This window comes from Melitaea cinxia, chromosome 8, assembly GCF_905220565.1.
Source record: "Melitaea cinxia chromosome 8, ilMelCinx1.1, whole genome shotgun sequence".
Lineage (NCBI taxonomy): Eukaryota > Metazoa > Arthropoda > Insecta > Lepidoptera > Nymphalidae > Melitaea > Melitaea cinxia.
This window is the reverse complement of record NC_059401.1, coordinates 694249-713795: the sequence shown is the minus strand read 5'-3', so window position 1 is coordinate 713795 and position 19547 is coordinate 694249. Positions and strand designations below refer to the sequence as shown.

The window sequence follows — 19547 nt, the reverse complement described above, 5'->3', positions numbered from 1 at the left end:
ACATAACCGGTTTTCAAAGAAAAAAAAAAGTTAAGAATCTAAACAATTTTTAATATCATATCAAAAATCGACCGTTCCAGCGAGGATCGAAATTGCATCTCCGACTGACCGTGTCGGTGCTTTAGCCAATTAAGCTATGGAACGATGTAGTCGCTAGATCGAAATTTTTGATATGGTGATTTTACTTTCGGTCTAATCTATAATATAAAAATGAGTCGCTGAATCTGTTGCTAAGCGCAAAACTCGAGAACGGTTGGACCGATTTCGCTAATTCTTTTTTTAAAATATTCCTTGAAGTACGAGGATGGTTCTTACGGAGAGAAAAATTCTAAAAAAAAAAAAAATCCTGAAAAAGTCTAAAAACAACACTTTTCTATACTCCCATACAAAAGATTTGTGATAATACTTAAAAGTCAATTTGAACTTTAATACCATACGATAAAGTTCGTGTTAGGCGATACGAAGTTCGCCGGGTTAGCTAGTATATAATATAATAGCTTAATTGGCTAAAGCACCGAGACGGTAAGGCGGAGATGCAGGTTCGATCCCCGCTGGAACGGTGGATACACGGTACATATACCAAAATAACATTTTTTACAATTTTCGTCTGTCTGTCTGTTTGTTCCGGTTAATCTCTGAAACGGCAGGACAGAGTTTGACTGTACTTTTACTCGCATATAGCTAATGTAATAGGGAGTAACTTAGGCTAATTTTATTTTAGAAATTTATTTTGTAACTGTGGGAACAGTGGAATAAGTTTTTTTTAATTCCAAGCGGACGAAGTCGCGGGCACAGCTGCTAGTACATAAACATAACTTATCTATTAAATTGCGAAGTATGTAATTATGTAGAAGACGTACACCATATTTTGACGAAATGCGTCCGTTACAAACGGAGCAGACGAGACTTGGTGTCCAAGTTAGGCCTGAATTTATTGGAAGTCGGCTTGTTCAATCAGATCTTGTCTGAACCAACTTTCCAATGTGCCAAATTTATACTAGAGTTTGTAATTAGTAGTATTAAGTTAAGATCTAATAATAATTTAGTATTATAATTTCATCATTATCATCATTACAGTCTATACAGTCAACTGCTGGACATAAGCCTCCACAAGTTCATGCCAAAAATGGCGTGAACTCATGTGTTTTGCCCATAGTCACCACGCTGGGCAGGCGGGTTGGTGACCGAGTATTATAATTTAGTTTATTTAAAAATGTTAAAATTGTTACTTTTATAATAGATAAGTTTAGTATAGGACTGTCATGTACATATGTATAAAAGTCCCTAATAAAGATATTTAAAAAAAACCTTATCTATTAATTCTATTATATTAACAAACAAAACTTCCTATATATGAGTAAAGTAACATTATTATACAGTAACAAATGAATAGGTATTGTCTGTCTAATAAATACTATTATCTAACAATAAACAACAACACAAAAGAACAACTAGCCGTTATTACCATAGCTTGTAATTTAGGCGTTTGTGATCGCCAGTCATCTTTTTCGTCCTCGGTCGCTAATGTAAGAGGACGGTAACAAAGGAATATACAAAAAAAAAACCAGCATGTTTCATATTAAAAAGTGACTTTAAGTAGGCACAGGAATCATTATCAAAAATTATTTAATATCTTACGCTAGTCTCTTATTTTTGTTATATTTAGAAAACAAAATTCTAATAACATAAATATTCGATAGATATATAAATTGACACTATAAATCAGAAGTTTTCATTAATAACAGAGCTATATTAAACTCACTATCAGTGACGTAATTATTTAAGCCGGTTATCGGCAAAAATTTTACGAAACATAAAAAAAAATCGGCTAAACTCCTCGTTTTTTCAAAGTCGGTCTAAAATTACCTGAAAACGTCGACATTCCCGACAATAAGGACAGACCGGAGTGCCGGCTGTGAGACGGATGGATCATCCCGATTGAACATATCTCGGAATCCTCGAATTGCCACATATTTAGATCGAAAATATTGTCAACGAATTAAATTATAAATCACCGTATATATGAATGAGTTCTACCACTTTTAACGCGGAAACTCTTTTAGTTAATATTTAAAAATCGTCTTATTTAGTTATTCATGAAAATATATTAAAAGTACAGTTTTTATCACATAATAAGAGAATGCGGTCATATTTAATGACGTGTAATGTGCATGAGAGACGTGCTCACGGGTCGGTGTCTGCGGCGCGACTGAGCGAGTGCGGGCGGAACTACCCCCATCCACCTCCTGTATGAGGGTGGTGGGCGGCGAAGTGACGTCATGGGACATCCAAACCCGAAATCTCATCCTGTAGGTACATGTTTCGACATTGCGAATAAATTTCTAGAAGCCATGTTTTTTTGTTTTTAAAGGTTTTTTTTTTTATATCAATGGATGGAGTTTTATAATGAGAATGAATTTTTTAAAATAAATGATTTCTAATGATTTTGATTATGTTAATTGTTTGTGTATAGCTTTAAATGTATACAATAGCTAAATTAAATTATAAGTATAGCATCCTCGCGTACATAAACAAAAAATTATAGTATGTACCAATATTTTTTTTACTTACTTTAAATTTTAGGCTCACAAGGCTCACAAGTTTTATATATTTATTTCAACGATATTTTAGCCCACAACATCCTTGATATACTTGGCTATTAAAAAGTATTCTTATTTTTATATAAAAAAATACTTTTTAAACAGTATCTCAGTATCAGTATATAATATATAGAGTTCCCGGCTCCATTATGCTAGAACACTTACTCCAAATTGTTATCAGAATATGTCTAGAATTTATTTTGTATATTTAATTTTTTAAATCATAATTCTATTGGAATACTCAATCGTGCCTCAAAATAAGACACATTTTGTATGTGATTTCTTAAAATGGACTCTTTGCAAAAAGCGGTATAAAACGGTTCCTGTTGGATACAAATTATTATTGCAAGAAATATGTATACAATAAAAAACACTCAGAATAATAATGTACATCCTTAACCTTCAGTCAATTCACTAGAAGTGTGTCTTCAAAGCAAATAAAACCATGTTGTAGTATTATTAAAAAAACTGCCAGAAAACATAATGTTTCATTTTTATTGTTTTTTTTTTTTGTTTTCATTTTTTTAGTGTTAAGGTGGTTAAAATTAGAGATAGTTTTCAAATCTAAAAAGCCAATTAATTAGGTTACAGATGGGTTACAGATAATGTTTACTTATTTTATAGATGTGTTCAATATATTTTCTGGTTTTAATCTTAAAATATTTAAATGATAAATATGTACATTAATTATGGCTTTACTATTTATAATATGAAGTTGATAAGGAAAGCGAAGTAAAACAAAATGTAAAAAATTAAAATTATTGTTTTCTAATATTTACGCAAATTTTACTCATTTAATGAAACAACTTTTTTCGGATTTTATCGCGGTTTATTATCGTTATATTATTTAGTCCTCCCGTGACCATGGTTGCTGTAAAGTATCTGAAACGTCGGGAATCAAAAGTTAATAATAAACCGCGATAAAATCCGAAAAAAGTTGTTTCATTAAAATTAAAATTACTTAAATAATTTGATATTTAAAACTATTTAAAGAAAAAATAGTAGTAATGTTATTAATCTATACTAATTCAAAATGTAAAATATTTAACCATGAATATTTTTAAAAATAAAATTCGAATAAAAATAAAAACATTAAATCAAATCTAACCTGCTTTGAGGATTTTATGTTTAAAAAATATAAAACACATTTAATATAAAATTTAACATATTTAATACTATTAAATGTTTCGTTATGCTTATTATTAATGTTGTTAAACAAATACGTACCAAGTTCTTTAAATAATTTCTTGTAGTCGCCGAGTTCATTCTGTTCCAGCCATTCGTCGACCTCAGAGCTCCCATTTTCGAATATCTCACTTAAAACTATCCTAGTTATATAAACTAACGTTAATAAAAAGAATACTGTGCTACAATATTGCACCCGTTTAAGCATTTTCGCAACTTTTAGTCATAAAAACATCATTTAGCGCAAAACAAACAAAAGTCTGCAGTTCTGCACCCTAAGTTTTTGCGAATTTTTGACAAATGTCATCATAGAGACTATTGACTTTGATATTGACGCAATGTCATTGTCATATGCGTTCCTATCCACCAGAAAAATCAAAATAATAACACATGTAGGTAACGAATATTATTATTTGAGAAACACAAGTAATATTAACTAATTACATTCATGCTAACATTGCTAACTTTTTGTTATCTACTAATTTCAAATTTAGGGTAAGATCGTTATATATACAAACGTGCAAAAGATGCATTATTTTAGTACTTTTAAATTAATAGGTACTTAATTTTTTTAATGACTAACCACTTAAAAATATATCTACTGTATCACAAAGTGTTGAAGCATCAGGCTTTAATTTGGCAAAATTATTTAATTAATATACTGCTAGCACTGCTCATAGTACGATCTCAGTCTTTTATTTTAAATTTCCTTGGATTCCTGAATTTTTAAAACCCCCTGCACGCACACAAAGTTTATTAAATCTTTGCTGTATCATTTATACCATTTACAATTTTAGGTTTCTGAGACATGGATTTTTTTTAAATATACCACATATTAAAATAAAGCCTTTAATGGTAATTTTAAGGAATTTTGCCAGCCTTTGAAAAACTGTGCTTACTCTACAGGCCACAATGGTATAGGGTCCCATGTCCTCTGTTTGGGTCTAAACACAAACAATACAAAAACCCAATTACCATGCGTAACGTGACCAGACGCCCAGTTTAGAGCAGCGCCGTCCCGTTTTTCGGTTATGTGTCCCAGTGTCCCCAAAGATAACATTAGGACGCAAAAGTCACATTTTTCGAAAATTTTGTGTACTTAGTTGGACTAATTTAAAGTAACAATACAAAAAAACTACTCGACGCAACAAAGTAATTCTTTTTTGTTTGAAAAAGCTTTCAAAAAAAGAATCATGAAATTGGTACCAATATAAATTATGAGTAGACACATCAGTTAAATTGAGAATCAACCTTTTTTGAAGTTGGTTAAAAAATGAATATACCTGCTAATTAAAAAGAAAAAGTTAGTATTGCTGAGTCATGGCAAACATTAATGGTCTATAAAAACATGTCACTAGCGGGAAACACAGCTTTTGTTAATCCAATAGTCAGTATCAGTAGCCAACAGCAACTTCTCTTTTTATAGAAATAAAATTGGACATACTAAAGTTTTTTTCAAATTTAGTTTTTGATGCGATGTTTATCCTTACCAGTAATATGAATGGTAAAACAACACATTTTTCAAAATAAACTGTTAACTTCATTCTATTAAACATGTATTAAGAATTAATAAGTTATTAAAAAGTAACAAATATGTATAAAATACAAAATATTATAAATGCGTATTGCATACCTTTAATAAAAAGGAGAGGTTTAAAAATTAAACACACATAAAACATTAAATGTAAAATACATATATATTAAAGGCATTATCACAAGGGGTGCTTAGACAGTCTAAGATCTGCATAAAGCTGGGTGTTTAGATCACACGTTACTGAGAAATAGTTTGTGATGTGAAACTACTAAAGCGGGGTCATCTTAATTCTTCAGCTTAATTTTATCAGCCAGCGAGCAAGATAGTCCAGTTCCATCGGGCTCAACATTCAAATTTTCAACTTTGCCATCATTGATCACCATTGAGAAACGTTTGGAGCGAAAACCACCAAGAGGAGGCAGATTGGTACCAAGATCCAATGCTTTGATGAAATTGCCACTTGGGTCAGCTAACATGCGAACCTATAAGCATATTAATTAAAATTATAATATATCATTAATATTTATTTATTAATTTACAATAAAAGCTAAACAATTATTATAAATATTTATTTAAAAAAAAATTTTTAGTTATGATTTGATTGTAATAAACATTAGTTTTTTTTTTTTAATTAATTTTATACTGTCGGAAAATGTAGTAAACAGGTATTAAAAAAGTAATTGCCTAATTTCAATTCATTGCTTAAACAATCTTTAGTATGAATACTAAGTATAACTGATAACTCTTTTATAAGTCAAAACAAACCAAAAAACTTTAGTATGACAAATATAATTGTATGGCAAAATAAAATAAAAATAAAAAATAATATTTTTAGTTATGCAATCGATTACTTTCATTACTACAAATAAAATATTCAACAGCAACACAAGGTTTATGAATAATGTAAAATGTTACTGCTGCTAGAGGTTAGAAGGTCAGTCCACAATCAATAATGTGTACACGGTAACAGTGCTTATCATTGTATGTTTTCAGTTTTGTAAATAATTTATTTTATATTGTTTTTTAATGTCTACGTTAATTTCACTCATTGTAATGAAACAACTGTTTCGTATTTTATCACGGTTTATTACGTTTTTGAGATACCCAACGTTTCACACGATACTTTATAGCAACCAAGGTCACAGGATGACCTAACGAACTGTGATAGAATCCGAAAAAGTTGTTTCATAATAATAAGTTTGTAATTTCTATATTTATGAATAAAAATTTACTAAAAAAATTAAAATAAATTTAAAAAATTAGGATGTTACTCTTTCGGTACTTTTTGTAAACCTCTAAATTTATACAGCCTATATTTAACTCAAATTTGACATCCCTTAATAAGAATAATTGGATCAAAAATGTTTAGAATAATTGGACGTTAATTTACTACATAACAGTGGGTCATCACTAAAATTTTTTTTTGGTCAGAAATTTTTCCATAATTTCCACACATTTTTGCAAGTCAATTTATGCTTGTAAAACGAATTTTGAAGACAAATTTGGTGCCAGCCCGGCTTTTAACTAGCGACCGTATAATTTTGACTAACAAGTTTCACGAAGATGGATAGAAAAAAAAAAAACGTACTTTTCCTTTAGTGTTGTGTTGCGCTCCCCAAGCGGCCATCACGTATGGATCATTCACAGACACGCATACTATTTCCGAGACTCCCTCCGACTTCAATTTGTCAGCGCTTTCAACATAGCCCGGCAAATGCGTCTTCGAGCATCCAGGAGTAAAAGCTCCGGGAACGGCGAAAAGAACTACTTTCTTTCCAGCCGTCAATTCACTAATATTAACCTTATTTGCCGGCGAATCCTCAAACAGATCAACTGCCGGCAACTTATCTCCAACCTTCAAGATAAACATTACATTAAATAAAAGTTATATAACTTTAGATGATCATAATATTTTAAAATATAAAATACCTTAACTGGTGCCATTGCGAATAAGCTCGTGTGTACTCTTCTGGACGCTTGTTCAGCGAATGCCGAAGCGGCTCGAACAACACAAACAGACACAGCCGTGAAAAACATTTGTGTGACTGATTGATAATTAATTTTTAATCTTTGATTGCTTTTTCAACTGTTTTATAACAGATTATCAATTTATCATACTGGAAACAATGTTACCACTTTAATATTGATATACAATAGAGAAAAAATCCTAGAATTAAAATGAATGGTATCTTATGCCATATTTAGTAAGAATGGAGGGCGCTGAAATAAATATTTGTACGGTCTCTAAATTACTTATAAACTTATGTAGCAGATTTTGGGGAGCCATGCCGAGTTTTTTTTTTCATTTACGTCGTTTTTTATCGTGTTTTACTTGCTTAAATTATTTTATTATCTGTGGAAAACGTTAAATTGTTCGGTTGTCGTTTGACGATTTAATTGACGTGGCTGTATGGATTATAGTCCTTTGCCTTTCCCTATTGGGGATAAATTTTAAAACAACATTTAATTGACGTTGTTAATGTTTGATTCCTCTCGATTTTTGAGAACGTTTTCTTTTTCTAATTTTACTATTAGAATATGATGGTGAATTTACTTATTTATATTGGAAGATTTTGAAATTTTCCTGTGAATAATAGAACCCACAATGGAAGCGCCTTCTATGGATACTGTTTACCAGGCCATTAGTGCCTTGTATGATAACCCCAACCCAAATGAAAAAGAAAAGGCCTCGAAGTGGTTAGGAGAAGTACAAAAATCTGTAAGTGTCTTGTAAATAAACATTGCTTTTCGTGACGTGAATAAGTGTATATTAGGAATATTTGTTGTTTTTAAATAAATCTTACCACGTTTCGATTTTCCAGATTCACTCATGGAACGTAGCGGATCAGCTTCTGCAAGAAAAGAGAGATGTACAATCATGTTATTTCGCAGCTCAAACGATGAGGTCGAAAGTGCAGCATAATCTATCGGAGTTGCCTCAGGACGCCATTATTTCACTTCGCGACTCTCTCGTGGCTCATCTGGAAGTAATCTCTCCTGATACGAGCCCTGCTATCCTCACCCAGCTGTCTTTGGCCCTCGCCGACCTGGCGCTCCAGATGACTACGTGGAGTAACTGTGTCGGTGACTTGATCAAATTGTTCTCAACTAAAAATGAATTTGCCCTATTAGAAGTACTTACAATGTTACCTCAAGAAATCGACTCGTCAAGCTTAAAACTCGGCGAAAACCGTCGGGAGGAAATCAAAACTGAACTTAGAGCTAATTCTCAAATGGTGACATTTTTTCTTAAGGAGTCTTTAAATAATTCTCAAAATACTCACATAGCTCTAAAGATTGTTAAATGTATGACTTCGTGGATCCAAGTTAAGGCGATGAGTATACAGGAGGTGCCACAGAATGCTGTTATAGGGTTCAGTTTACAAGTATTGAGAGATCACAATTCTATTAATGTACTGCATTCTGCCGCGTCTGATTGTGTTTGTGCAATTCTCCATTGTTTAGAGGACAATAATAATAATGAAGAAATAGAAAAGTTACTGTTTGATAGTGTTGCTTCCCTAGAGGAGAGCTACCACATGGCTGTGGCCCATGAAGAAGAGGAGAAGGCTTCGAACTATGCAAGATTGTTCACAGAGCTAGCGGAATCGTTTCTGGAAAAGATAATCCTATGTACTGCTAACGGTAATGCACATTTTGCAATGAGGTCACTGGAGCTTGCTCTTGTGTGTGTCGGACATCACGATTATGATGTAAGTAAATATTTCTTTTTATAAAATCATTTAAAATATTTAGACTTTCTTTTAAAATCTACAACAGTAATAATAAATATTGTCAAGTTTTCTTTGAAGAAACATTGATGATTCTATTTAAAAACATTTTTCTTGCTGTAATAATTTAAGATTTCATTCACCCTGTAACATCTCATTGCTGGGCATAGGCATCTTTCTCCATGCCAGAGATGAATTACAATATTACGATACTAGTATATTAGCTAATTTTTCTACCAATAATCCGATTAAGCTGAAAAGTTTGTGCGTTTAAAGTGACTGATTATAAATTACAATTTATATCAATCTGTGATCAGAATCAGTACAAGTCAGTACTACAGCCAGCTAAACTAATAAGAATCAAGACATTAAAGTGAAATTACTGGGGGTGACTGGGGTCTTTGTAAAAAAACAATATTGTTTATTTGGTACTTTGTTTTTGTTTAGTACTACTACTAGTGGTACTTTGTTTTTGTTTGTATTCCATACTTTTAGTACTCTCTTTCCGTGGGTGTCGTAAGAGGCAACTAAGGGATAATACAGTTCCACTAACACCTTGGAACTTAAAAAGCCGACCGATGGCGGGATAACCATCTAACTGCTGGGTTTGAAATACACAGGCCGAAGACAGGCTGCAGCGTCTTCGGTGCAGCCAGCCCTGCGGTCACCAACCCGCCTGCCCAGTGTGGTGACTATGGGCGAAACACATGAGTTCACACCATTTTTGGCGCGAACTTGTGGAGGCCTATGTTCAGCAGTGGACTGTGATAGGCTGAAATGATGATGATGATGATGATGATAATTTTAGCTACTCTTATAAGAATATATTTATGCAAAAATTCAGTTTTTAACAAAAAAAGGAGAAGGTTCCGAATTCAACTGCATTTTTTTCACATATGTAACCACAAAACTTTTGACTAGGTGGACCAATTTTGATGATTTTTTTAAATCAAAGTTGGTACGTGTGGTCATTACTAGTAATACTCATGTAAATAAATCGCACTAAATAAGTTAAAAAATTACTTACCGTCAATCAAGTTGACATTGTTTCAAAATAAAAGCCGTCCTATATATAATTTTAATAATTAATTTACAAAAACAAAAGCAATAACAAATTTTTTAGTTGTGGATGCTGGTAGGAGCAAGCAATTATCAATAAAATGATATAATTTCATAATTTATGTGGAGTAATTGTGACGTTTTTTCTAAAAAGGGAGGCAAAAAGAATTCTATTCAAATAATACAATTATATTTTAAATATATCTATAAAACTTTTGGCTAAATTTCCAGATAGCAGAGATCACATTTAATTTGTGGTACAGACTATCAGAAGAGGTGTATGAGAGAGACTACCAACCTCTCACAGATGTTTTCAAGCCACATATAGAGAGGCTAATAGAGGCGTTGGCTCGGCACTGTCAGTGTGAGCCGGATCACACAACACTACCCGATGAGGGAGATGAATTCTATGTAAGCACTTATCGACGAATTGACCAGTTTTAGCTGACTTCATATTACTTTTTAACAAATATAAAAAAAAAAAATAGGTTCTCAGTGGTGAAACATTCCCTTAATATATTTTGATAAATTACCTGTAAATTAACTAAAAACAAAATTAGTCCATATGATAGTTTTTATAGCACGCTCATTATACACTGTTATTTATACTATGGAAATTTCTTCCAGGAATTCCGCATGAAAGTAATGGAACTGATAAAGGATGTGGTGTTCATTGTGGGCTCGAGTTCAGTGTTCCGACAGATGTTTGCGGTGCTACAAGCCGACCTGCCTTGGGAACAGACAGAGGCTGCGCTGTTCATTATGCAGTCCGTCGCTAAGAATATATTGCCGTTAGTATTAATATTATAATTTCAGTGTTATTATCACTTCACTTCAGCCTATCGCAGTCCACTGCTGGACATAGGCCTCCCCAAGTTTGCGCCACACATCCCGGTCTTCCGCAATCCTCATCCAGCCTACACCGGCAATCTTACGTAGATCGTCGGTCCAACGGGCCGGAGGACGTCCCACACTGCGTTTGCCAATTCAGTGTTATTAATAAGACAGAATAACCGTCTGGTGTAGTTATGCATGCAGGCACCTAAAACAACGGTTTACGGGTTCTTTTCTTGCTAGGAATGGATATTTTGTATGGAGAGCATGTTAAGTTGTTGGTCACGGTTTTCATCATAAATACCTGATAGTGATCTTTACTCATTAGTAGAGAATATATCCACCAACCCGCAGCGGAGCAGTGTGGTGGATTAAGCTTAATCCTACCCAATTAATGAACAATAAACGCTTCACACTCAACCGTTAATTAACAATAAACGCTTCACACTCAACGGATCGTCCAGTTGAATTTTAGTGTTCTCGGGGTCCGGAAATACATACAATACACAAACAGAACACCCAGACCACGACTAACATCTATATAGTCGATATAAATATCTGTCGTGAGCGGGAATCCAACCCGTGACCGCTAGCGCAAAAGCCAGTGCGTTAACCGTTGCGCCAACGCGTCGTCAAAGACGCTTATGCCTAGCAGTGAGATGTTACAAACAAACTATGGATAAAATTTAAGAATTTTTAACATGAATCTTTAAAGTTATTTTGTTAAATGTTATAACATACATTATGTTAAAAGTAATTTAATTACATACAAAAGATACTATTATTGATTTCAGTGAAGAATATGAATATGTGCCAAAAGTAGTAGAAGCTATATTATCGATGCCAGAAAACACTCACCCGGCGGTGAGGAAGACGTGCATCCTTCTACTGGGCGAGTTGTGTGAGTGGATTGAAAGGCATCCTGAATGTCTGGAGCCATGCCTACAGAGCCTCATTAATGCTTTACAGGATCAGAATCTTGCTAACGCCGCGGCTATGGCCTTACAGGTACTTAGAGTGTTAGATTTTTTGTAATTTTAAACAGAAAATCGGTTAAAGATTGAGGCTGATTACATTCGCATACAAGTAAAATTATTTTTGTATTTTATTTTTTTATCGTCATTGTTTCTTTATGGACCTACATATATATCTACATGATAAAGATACAAATTTATCATTTAGATAGTCGACTGGTCTGACCCTGACCCTGCTTTCTGCTCTTGGTGTTGTGGGTTTGATTCCCTCCTGTGTCTTGGTGGTATATATGTATTGGAAGGTGTATTTGAAAGTGATAGAAACATAGTGATCATAATGAGTCGAAGCTGAAGAGGCTGTGCCATAAATGTTCCGAGTGGTAGTCAACTCTAATGTCCACAATAACCATTTCAACTTCCCAGAGGTCATCTTGACCTAGCCGTGGATACGGTAGTGTTATTGTTCGTTTGCGTTGTGTTGTGGACACGAAGCATTAATAATCATGATATACCTTTTTAAAATCCTTGTATTGTGCCCTTCAATTTGATACCCATATTGTAGTATTCGAGAAAAAAATTTTTTTTTCATTAACTACAATGGCTTTGCGCAGCCGCCATGTTTGACTTTTTTTTAATGTCATCTATCTAAGAACACTCGGGCAGCTAAGACGAACCTAACGATACCTCAATTATGTAAATCCGCTCAGTGGTTCTGAAAATATGAGGTAGTAAAGAATATTACATACAAATATACATACATACAAGATACGCGCGAAAAACATAACCCTTCCTCGGCAGTCGGGTAATAACAGTTAAGCGTCTCGGTGAAAAGATTATCGAAAGATATTTGAATTTCGAAAGAGGGCTACGGCCAGCAGTGGGACATTACGGGCGGAAGCCTGCTACATCTGCCAGTGACCGCCCCCCCCCCCCCCCCCCCCCAGAACATCTGCGCGGCGTGCCGCACGGCGGCGGCCGCGCACTCGGCGGCGCTGCTGCGCGCCGCGCGCCGCGCCGACGAGCTGCCGCTGGCGCCGCGCGCCGCCGCCGCGCTGCTGCGCGCGCTGGCCGCCGCGCTGGGCCGCCTGCCGCCCGCGCAGCTGGCGCTGGCCATGCGCGAGGCGGCCGAGCTGCAGCTGGCGGGCCTGCGCGCGCTGCTGCAGCCCGCCGCGCCGCCGCCGCGCCGGGGCACGCGCTCCGACCCGGCGCTGTGGCTCGACCGCCTGGCCGCGCTCTTCAGGGACGTGGACGCGCCGCCCGTCGACCCGCACCCCTGCCTGCCGGCCTTCCGGGACGCCTGGCCCGTGGTGCGGGACATTATGACCAAGTGAGTCACTGAGTATGTAGGTGTGAGTATTTTGTAATGTGTAATGATAAAACCTTACGTACAACTAACCCCCCCCCCCTCCTCTTTAGAAGAATCATCCTCACGTATATAGCGAACGGTATGAGAGCCCTCCTGGGGTAAATCTGTAAATTAAGAACCATCGAATTTCGCAATTTTAGGGAGAAGGGGGTAGAGGAGGTAAGGAATGCTACCCCCGGTACCACTGCCACACTTCGGAACCCCATGGTTACGGAGATATCCATGTTTAAAGTTTCGAGATTAGAAGAAGAATTTCGCAGCTTTCACACGTTATTTTCACAAGCCATTTTCGAACAGCAGTACGTAAAAACGATCTCTTCTGCAACATCAACATACGACACAACTTACGTTACTCCATGCTCCGTTCCGTAACTTTTACATGTTATTTTCTAATTTCGCACGTTATTTTCACATTTCATACGTTAATTTAACGTTTTCACACGGTTTTTTAACAAACGATACAACTGATGTTTAACGACTGAGATATAGATACTTTAAAAAAAATGGTGCGCCACTTGTCGTTTCGCTCCAAAGCAATGTACGCATAAATTGATTTTTTGTTTAAATAACTGTAAAGGCAAAGGTCTAAGACCATACAGCCTTGTTTCATGTTGTTTTTTAATTAAATATATTTTATTTTTATTTGCTGTTATAAAATTACGTCGATAAACGATGTAATTTTTAAATTAGATAGGTTAGGATTATTTTTTTTGTAACAAAACTATGTCTATAAATGGTGTAATTTTTAAATTAGGTTAGGGTTTTTTTTTTTAGTAACAAAACTATGTCTATATACGGTGTAATTTTTAAATTAGATAGGTTAGGGTTTTTTTGTAACGGAAATATGCCTATAAACGGCCCCATTCTGAAGTCAGATAGATTATGGTAATTTTTTTTATTCATATCATTTTTTTCACTTCATTATATTTTATTTGTTTATTTATTTATTGTCATATAAAATGAACTAAAATATTGAGTGTTTTTTGTTTATAACAGTAAATAAATAAAAATAAAATATATTTAAGTAAAAAACATAACGTGAAACAAGGCTGTATGGTCTTAGACCTTTGTTTTTACAACTATTTAAACAAAAACAATGAATTTATGCTTACATTGTTTTGGAGCGAAACGATAACTGGCCTGTAATTTTTTATTAAAACATCTATTTCTCAGTTGTCAAACATTAGTTGTATCGTTTGTTAAAAAACCGTGTGAAAACGTCAAACTAACGTGTGAAATGTTAAAATAAAGTGCGAAATGTAAAAATAACATGTGAAAACTATGGAACGGAGCATGAGTAACGTAAGTTGTATCGTTTGTTGATCTTGGTGTCGAGATCGTTTTTATTTTGAAAATAACTTATGAAACGTGAAAATAACGTGTGAAATATGAAAATAGCGTGTGAAATGTAAAAGTAACGCGCGTGAAATGTGAAAATAATGTGTAAAAGCTGCGAAATTCTTCTTCTAACCTCAAAATTTTAATCATGGATATCTCCATAACCATGAGCTTTCGAAGTGTGACAGTGGTATCAGGAGGTCTGCCTCCAGCCTCCGCCCTCCACCCGCCAAACCCCCATAATTCGCCGGTTCTCAACCTAAAGCACAGCCCGGCGGGTGCGCAGGTACGTGCGCGAGGCGCGCGTGATGGAGCGCGCGTGCCGCAGCGTGCGCTTCATGGTGCGCAGCGCCGGGCGCCGCGCCGCGCCGCTGCTGCCCGAGCTGGGCGCGGCGCTGGCGGCGCTGTACGGCGCGCGGCCGCACTCGGCGCTGCTGTACCTGGCCGCCGTGCTGGCCGACGCGCTGGCCGACCCCGCCGAGCCGGGCGCGGCGCCGGCGCTGGCGCTGCTGCTGCGCCAGCTGCTGCCGCCGGCGCTGGCGCTGCTGCGCGCCGCGCCGCGCGAGCAGCCCGACACGGTGGACGACCTGTTCCGCCTGTGCGTGCGCTACCTGCAGCGCTGCCCGGCCGCGCTGCTGGCGGACGGCGCGCTGCCGGCGCTGCTGCAGCTGGCGGCGCGCGCGGCGCAGCTGGACCACCGCGACGCCAACTGCTCGCTCATGAAGTTCCTGCACGACCTGGCGCGCCTGGCCAACTCCACGCGCGACGCAGATAGCCAGATTAAAGGTAACTCGCGCGAGCGAAACCTTGCGGCCCGATACGTACAAGTTGCACTTTCATTAAATACTAGCTGACGCCGCAAACTTTGTTTTGCCATAAAACAAAATTTCAAATATTTTTCTGTCAAACTGTGTGTGTCAGGACAAATTAAAGTTAAAATAGAATAATATTTAATATTTAATGCTGCGATGGTAGCGCAGTCTACCGGATCCAATGTAAAACATTCCAAAATTAACAACCACATAAATGAAAGATTAGTTAAATAAACATTTTCCAGTGGACCAAATTGTAAATCTAAACCATCCTCGAATCCCCTTGAATTCACACAAAAAAATACATCAAAATCGGTCCAGCCGTCTAAGAGGTGTTCAGTGACATACACACGCACACAAAAAATGTGTATTTAAAGATGGAAAAACTCATACTAATGAATATTAAAACTAACGCTAAAATAAATTATATAAATCTATATTTTTGAACTTATATACTGTATAAAATCTCGTAATTAACAAGATGCTTATGGAGTATTTCCATGCCAAATCGAATAATTTGGACTTTGTATAATAAAATGAATACAATTCAACTATTAAGGTATTTTATTCTAAATTTATATGTTTAAAAAATGTCTTTCAAAGCGTAAAAAAAAGAATGAAAAGCTTTGGCCAGATCGAAAGGGTTCATTGTGGTCAATTTGGCATGGAATACCCCTTATATACTATTCTACATAATTATTTAATATTTAAAAAATATTTTTATGCATCCTGCTCAAAGGACCAAAAGATTAAATTAACATTTGTTATAGTAATCTATAACTATCGTTTTATAAATTAATCAATTCAAATAACTGTTTTCAGAACACGTCAGTGCGACACTAATACAGTACGGAGAGACACTCACATTCGCCCTTCTAGAAGCCTCCGTTCTACATTTGCATTCCTACATGCTGTCCGAGGTAAAAAGTACATATATATGGCAGTAAATTACAAGGTATAGCTCAATAAGTCATCTCGATGTGTAAGATGCCCAAAGTATTTAAGCAACAAAATTTTATTATGCATACTTTCTTTCCTTTTAAATCTAAAAATCTTTTCTTTAGACTTAAATGTAACTCACTCTCTTTCTATCATCACTAACTTATATCTCCTCAACTTCCGTTCACCTCGCCCGATCGCACTTTTCGTTATGCTCTCGTCACGTATTCACTAGCTTACTCTCCAAGTCAAATCCTATCGTAACTTAGATGCTATTGTTCCCCAGGTGGCAGAAGTAATGCTGGAGCTGACGGCGTTGTCGAAGCGAACTGGTGTCGATTGGTTGGCGGCCGCTTTACAACGCCTCGGACGCAATCCACCAGCCGCGACTGACCAGCAGTGCTGGCAGTTCCACCAGTGTGCTATGAGGTAACGACTTGTAACACTATCTCATGTATCTCAAATCATATGACGCTATGCTTCAGCCTGTAATATCCCACTGCTGGGCGTAGGCATCTTTTTCCATGCAGGAGAAGGATTGAAGCTTAATCCACCACACTGCTCCACTGCGGATTGGCGGATGAGTAACGATCGCTATCAGGTTTGTATGATAACAACCGGGACCGACAGCTTAACGAGCTCTTTGAGGCACGTTGGGGTGACCCAAAAGGACAGACATGCAAACCGCAAAGAAATATTTGTAGAAATCATATATATTTTATCTATCCCAAGCGGGAATCGAACCCACGGACCATCAGTGTTTAAGGCAACTACTAGCACCACTACACCAGAGCGGTTGTTCATATCGACCCCAGATTAATTGCGTTAAGAATACTGGTTCTTGTGATTGAAAAGTACGTTAGTTACTATGTTTTTGAACTCTATTGTACAATAAAGAGTTCTCACTTTGGCTTATGACTCGGTTCTATATATTTAACCTCCTAAAAAAATGAGATTCTCAAATCGACAGCAGGTAAAATTTTTTTCATAACATTTTACTGAGTGAACCGATTTTGATGATTCACTTTTAGTTGATAGCTAGTGCTGATCGTGAGGTCTTGAGGTGAGGAATTACTTGTCGATGTAAATTAAAATCGGTTTTATTTATTTGAGAACAGTTATTCATGTAACCTTAAACTGGTGCACTAACTTGACTATGAAAACTGATCTTTATAAAAAATATTTTATGCTCTCCAATCAGTTCTTATGACTTATTATTGATTAAAATTTACTAGGTCTCTGCTAAACTTCAAAAGTTTTTAAATATAAAAGAAGGATAATTTTGAAAAAACCATTTACTCTTTCCAGGGCAGAAAAATGCAAGGAAATGACGCGGCTACTTCGAGAATTCGCCCGTCTCTATCGATAGACCAGGGATTCCTTCGAGAGCACCGTGCTAAGACTGAACTTACAGACGAAGCTTTCAAGTGTCCTGTTTCTTTTGAAATATTACCGTTTATTTGTAACACCGAGAAGGCCACCTGGAAAAACTTGCAAAACTCACATGAAATGGGGATAGTTACCTAGTGCAAGTGATGTTTGACAAGCCTAAGCTCTAAGACATTCGGACTTTATCGACTTATTGTTTCATATAAGTTCTTTTTTTATGATTTGAAATAATTTATTTACGTTATGACGTATCTTTTCATCAATCTGTAAAAGTAAATATAATTTTACTGAAATTTTTTACAAGAACTATAAGTACACGTTAACCTGTAAGGCCCAACCTTAATTTAGGTAGCTATGAATTACGGTCCAACGTACTATAATTAGCTCAAAGTAGTTACGGCCCAAGACTGTAATCTCTTTTCCGCAGTCACCTACCTCTGCGTTCACTCGCAACAATTTTCTGTGTGAAAAGACAAGTTGAAATTTTTATAATTATGTATTCAAGGCTGATAGTACGCTGTTGGATATCTTATAATAAAAAAAAATAGGCTATATCTTCTCTTAGCTGTCATAATTTTAGGTCACTGGGCTGTCATTTCATGACATAGGAAACTGGATTGAGCTATAACACATAAATATTTTTGTCCTTAAATTTGGTCTTTGGACCTTACAAGGTTGAGTTAAAGGGGGAGGGGGGTAAAAATTTTACATGTTAGTAAATTTGTTTTCAAACGCTTTGGAGATGATTTTCAGGCAATAAAAAGCCTTTTTAAGCAAAGTAAAGCGCAAGTCTTATAAGGTTCCACACCGAGGATAAAGGCTTAGTTTGTCCTTTATCGGGACATGGATACATAATATTAAAACAACAAATATATATATTATTTGTCAGCTGCTTTTACTTGCAATTCTTTAAGCATTTCCTTTCTTTTTTGTTTCATACTTATCTACTACTAACCTGGACTGTTTAAGAATTTATTTACAGTTATGTATAAATTTTACACTACCAAGAGGTAGCAATTATTGAAAATTAAAAGAAAACGCATACATATTGTATCCTTTTATTGTATTATTAATTATTGTATTGTAACAATGAAACTCATAAGAAACAGGATTCACGTATAAAAATTGTTAACTATAGCCAATGCAAATGTAGATAAAAAAAAAATTATGAATATTAAAATATAACGGTAAATGTATATGAAATATGATGATTCCTCATAATTTCGTTAACTAGGTGCCTCTCGACCAGATTATATAAAATCTCATGTATAAAAAAGCAATAATTGCTATTATAGTATTATGAAAATTTGTCATTTGGACGATTCTGGTGTGACTTAATTCGGTACAGCTTCAGTTTCGCTTAGGTTAATGAATCACCTTGCGTTAGGTAAGTACAGACACTAGAATATATTTTGTTATATTGTATTCTCTTAATTTGAATGTGATACAACATGCAGTAAATTGTAAATATTTATTAAAATGTTTACCTTTTACACACGCCTTTTATTTTACCCCATTTTGATTTATTGGTTACTAATTGGAAAATAAGAACTTATGCCTTTAATATTCGAGATTCTAGTCGATCGAATCTCGAGATTCCAATCGAACGAATCTCGAGATTCTAGTCGATCGAATCTCGAGATTCTAATCGAACGAACCTCGAGATTCTAGTCGATCGAATCTCGAGATTGAGTCTGTCGAAACTCCGGATTCAATTTTTTTCTGTGTGATGTGATGTGTTAGGTTGTGGTTTTAATTCGAATTAAAGTTAATCGAAACTCAAGAT

The 19547-nt window shown here is 35.7% G+C and overlaps 3 protein-coding genes across 3 annotated transcripts in view; 1 reads left to right on the top strand and 2 right to left on the bottom strand.

Annotated features, from left to right (window-relative positions):
* The window catches only part of LOC123655948 (apoptosis-resistant E3 ubiquitin protein ligase 1), a 50644-nt gene extending 46563 nt beyond the window's left edge, over window positions 1-4081 (bottom strand). Inside the window, exon 1 of the mRNA XM_045591685.1 lies at window positions 3828-4081. Coding sequence (XP_045447641.1) covers window positions 3828-3993 — 166 coding nt within the window. The 5' untranslated portion in view covers window positions 3994-4081. The remainder of the gene's footprint in view (window positions 1-3827) is intronic.
* A 1377-nt stretch (window positions 4082-5458) lies between these two features.
* Window positions 5459-7462, bottom strand: LOC123655949 (peroxiredoxin-5, mitochondrial). The gene is made up of 3 exons (XM_045591686.1): window positions 7249-7462; window positions 6908-7174; window positions 5459-5801 (listed from the first exon to the last, which is right to left on the bottom strand). The coding sequence occupies exons 1-3, from the start codon at window positions 7354-7356 to the stop codon at window positions 5604-5606; spliced, it is 573 nt and encodes a 190-aa protein (XP_045447642.1). The 5' UTR covers window positions 7357-7462; the 3' UTR covers window positions 5459-5603.
* A 324-nt stretch (window positions 7463-7786) lies between these two features.
* On the top strand, window positions 7787-17768 carry LOC123655947 (transportin-3). Its single transcript, XM_045591684.1, has 10 exons — window positions 7787-8038; window positions 8142-9032; window positions 10341-10520; window positions 10737-10900; window positions 11738-11951; window positions 12862-13244; window positions 14908-15407; window positions 16256-16353; window positions 16659-16801; window positions 17681-17768. Exons 1-10 carry the CDS (start codon window positions 7925-7927, stop codon window positions 17739-17741), a joined length of 2748 nt encoding a protein of 915 aa, XP_045447640.1. The 5' UTR covers window positions 7787-7924; the 3' UTR covers window positions 17742-17768.
* The last annotated feature ends 1779 nt before the right edge of the window (window positions 17769-19547 follow it).

Bases quoted from the DNA above. Each gene is read 5' to 3' on its own strand.
- LOC123655949 (XM_045591686.1), bottom strand. From the start codon at position 7,356: ATGTTTTTCACGGCTGTGTCTGTTTGTGTTGTTCGAGCCGCTTCGGCA. The intron at 7,175-7,248 runs GTATTTTATATT...TTTATCTTGAAG, and splicing joins TCGCAATGGCACCAGTTAAG to GTTGGAGATAAGTTGCCGGC. The intron at 5,802-6,907 runs GTACGTTTTTTT...ATATGCTTATAG, and splicing joins AACACAACACTAAAGGAAAA to GTTCGCATGTTAGCTGACCC.
- LOC123655947 (XM_045591684.1), top strand. From the start codon at position 7,925: ATGGAAGCGCCTTCTATGGATACTGTTTACCAGGCCATTAGTGCCTTG. The intron at 10,521-10,736 runs GTAAGCACTTAT...AATTTCTTCCAG, and splicing joins ATGAGGGAGATGAATTCTAT to GAATTCCGCATGAAAGTAAT. The intron at 13,245-14,907 runs GTGAGTCACTGA...GCGGGTGCGCAG, and splicing joins GTGCGGGACATTATGACCAA to GTACGTGCGCGAGGCGCGCG.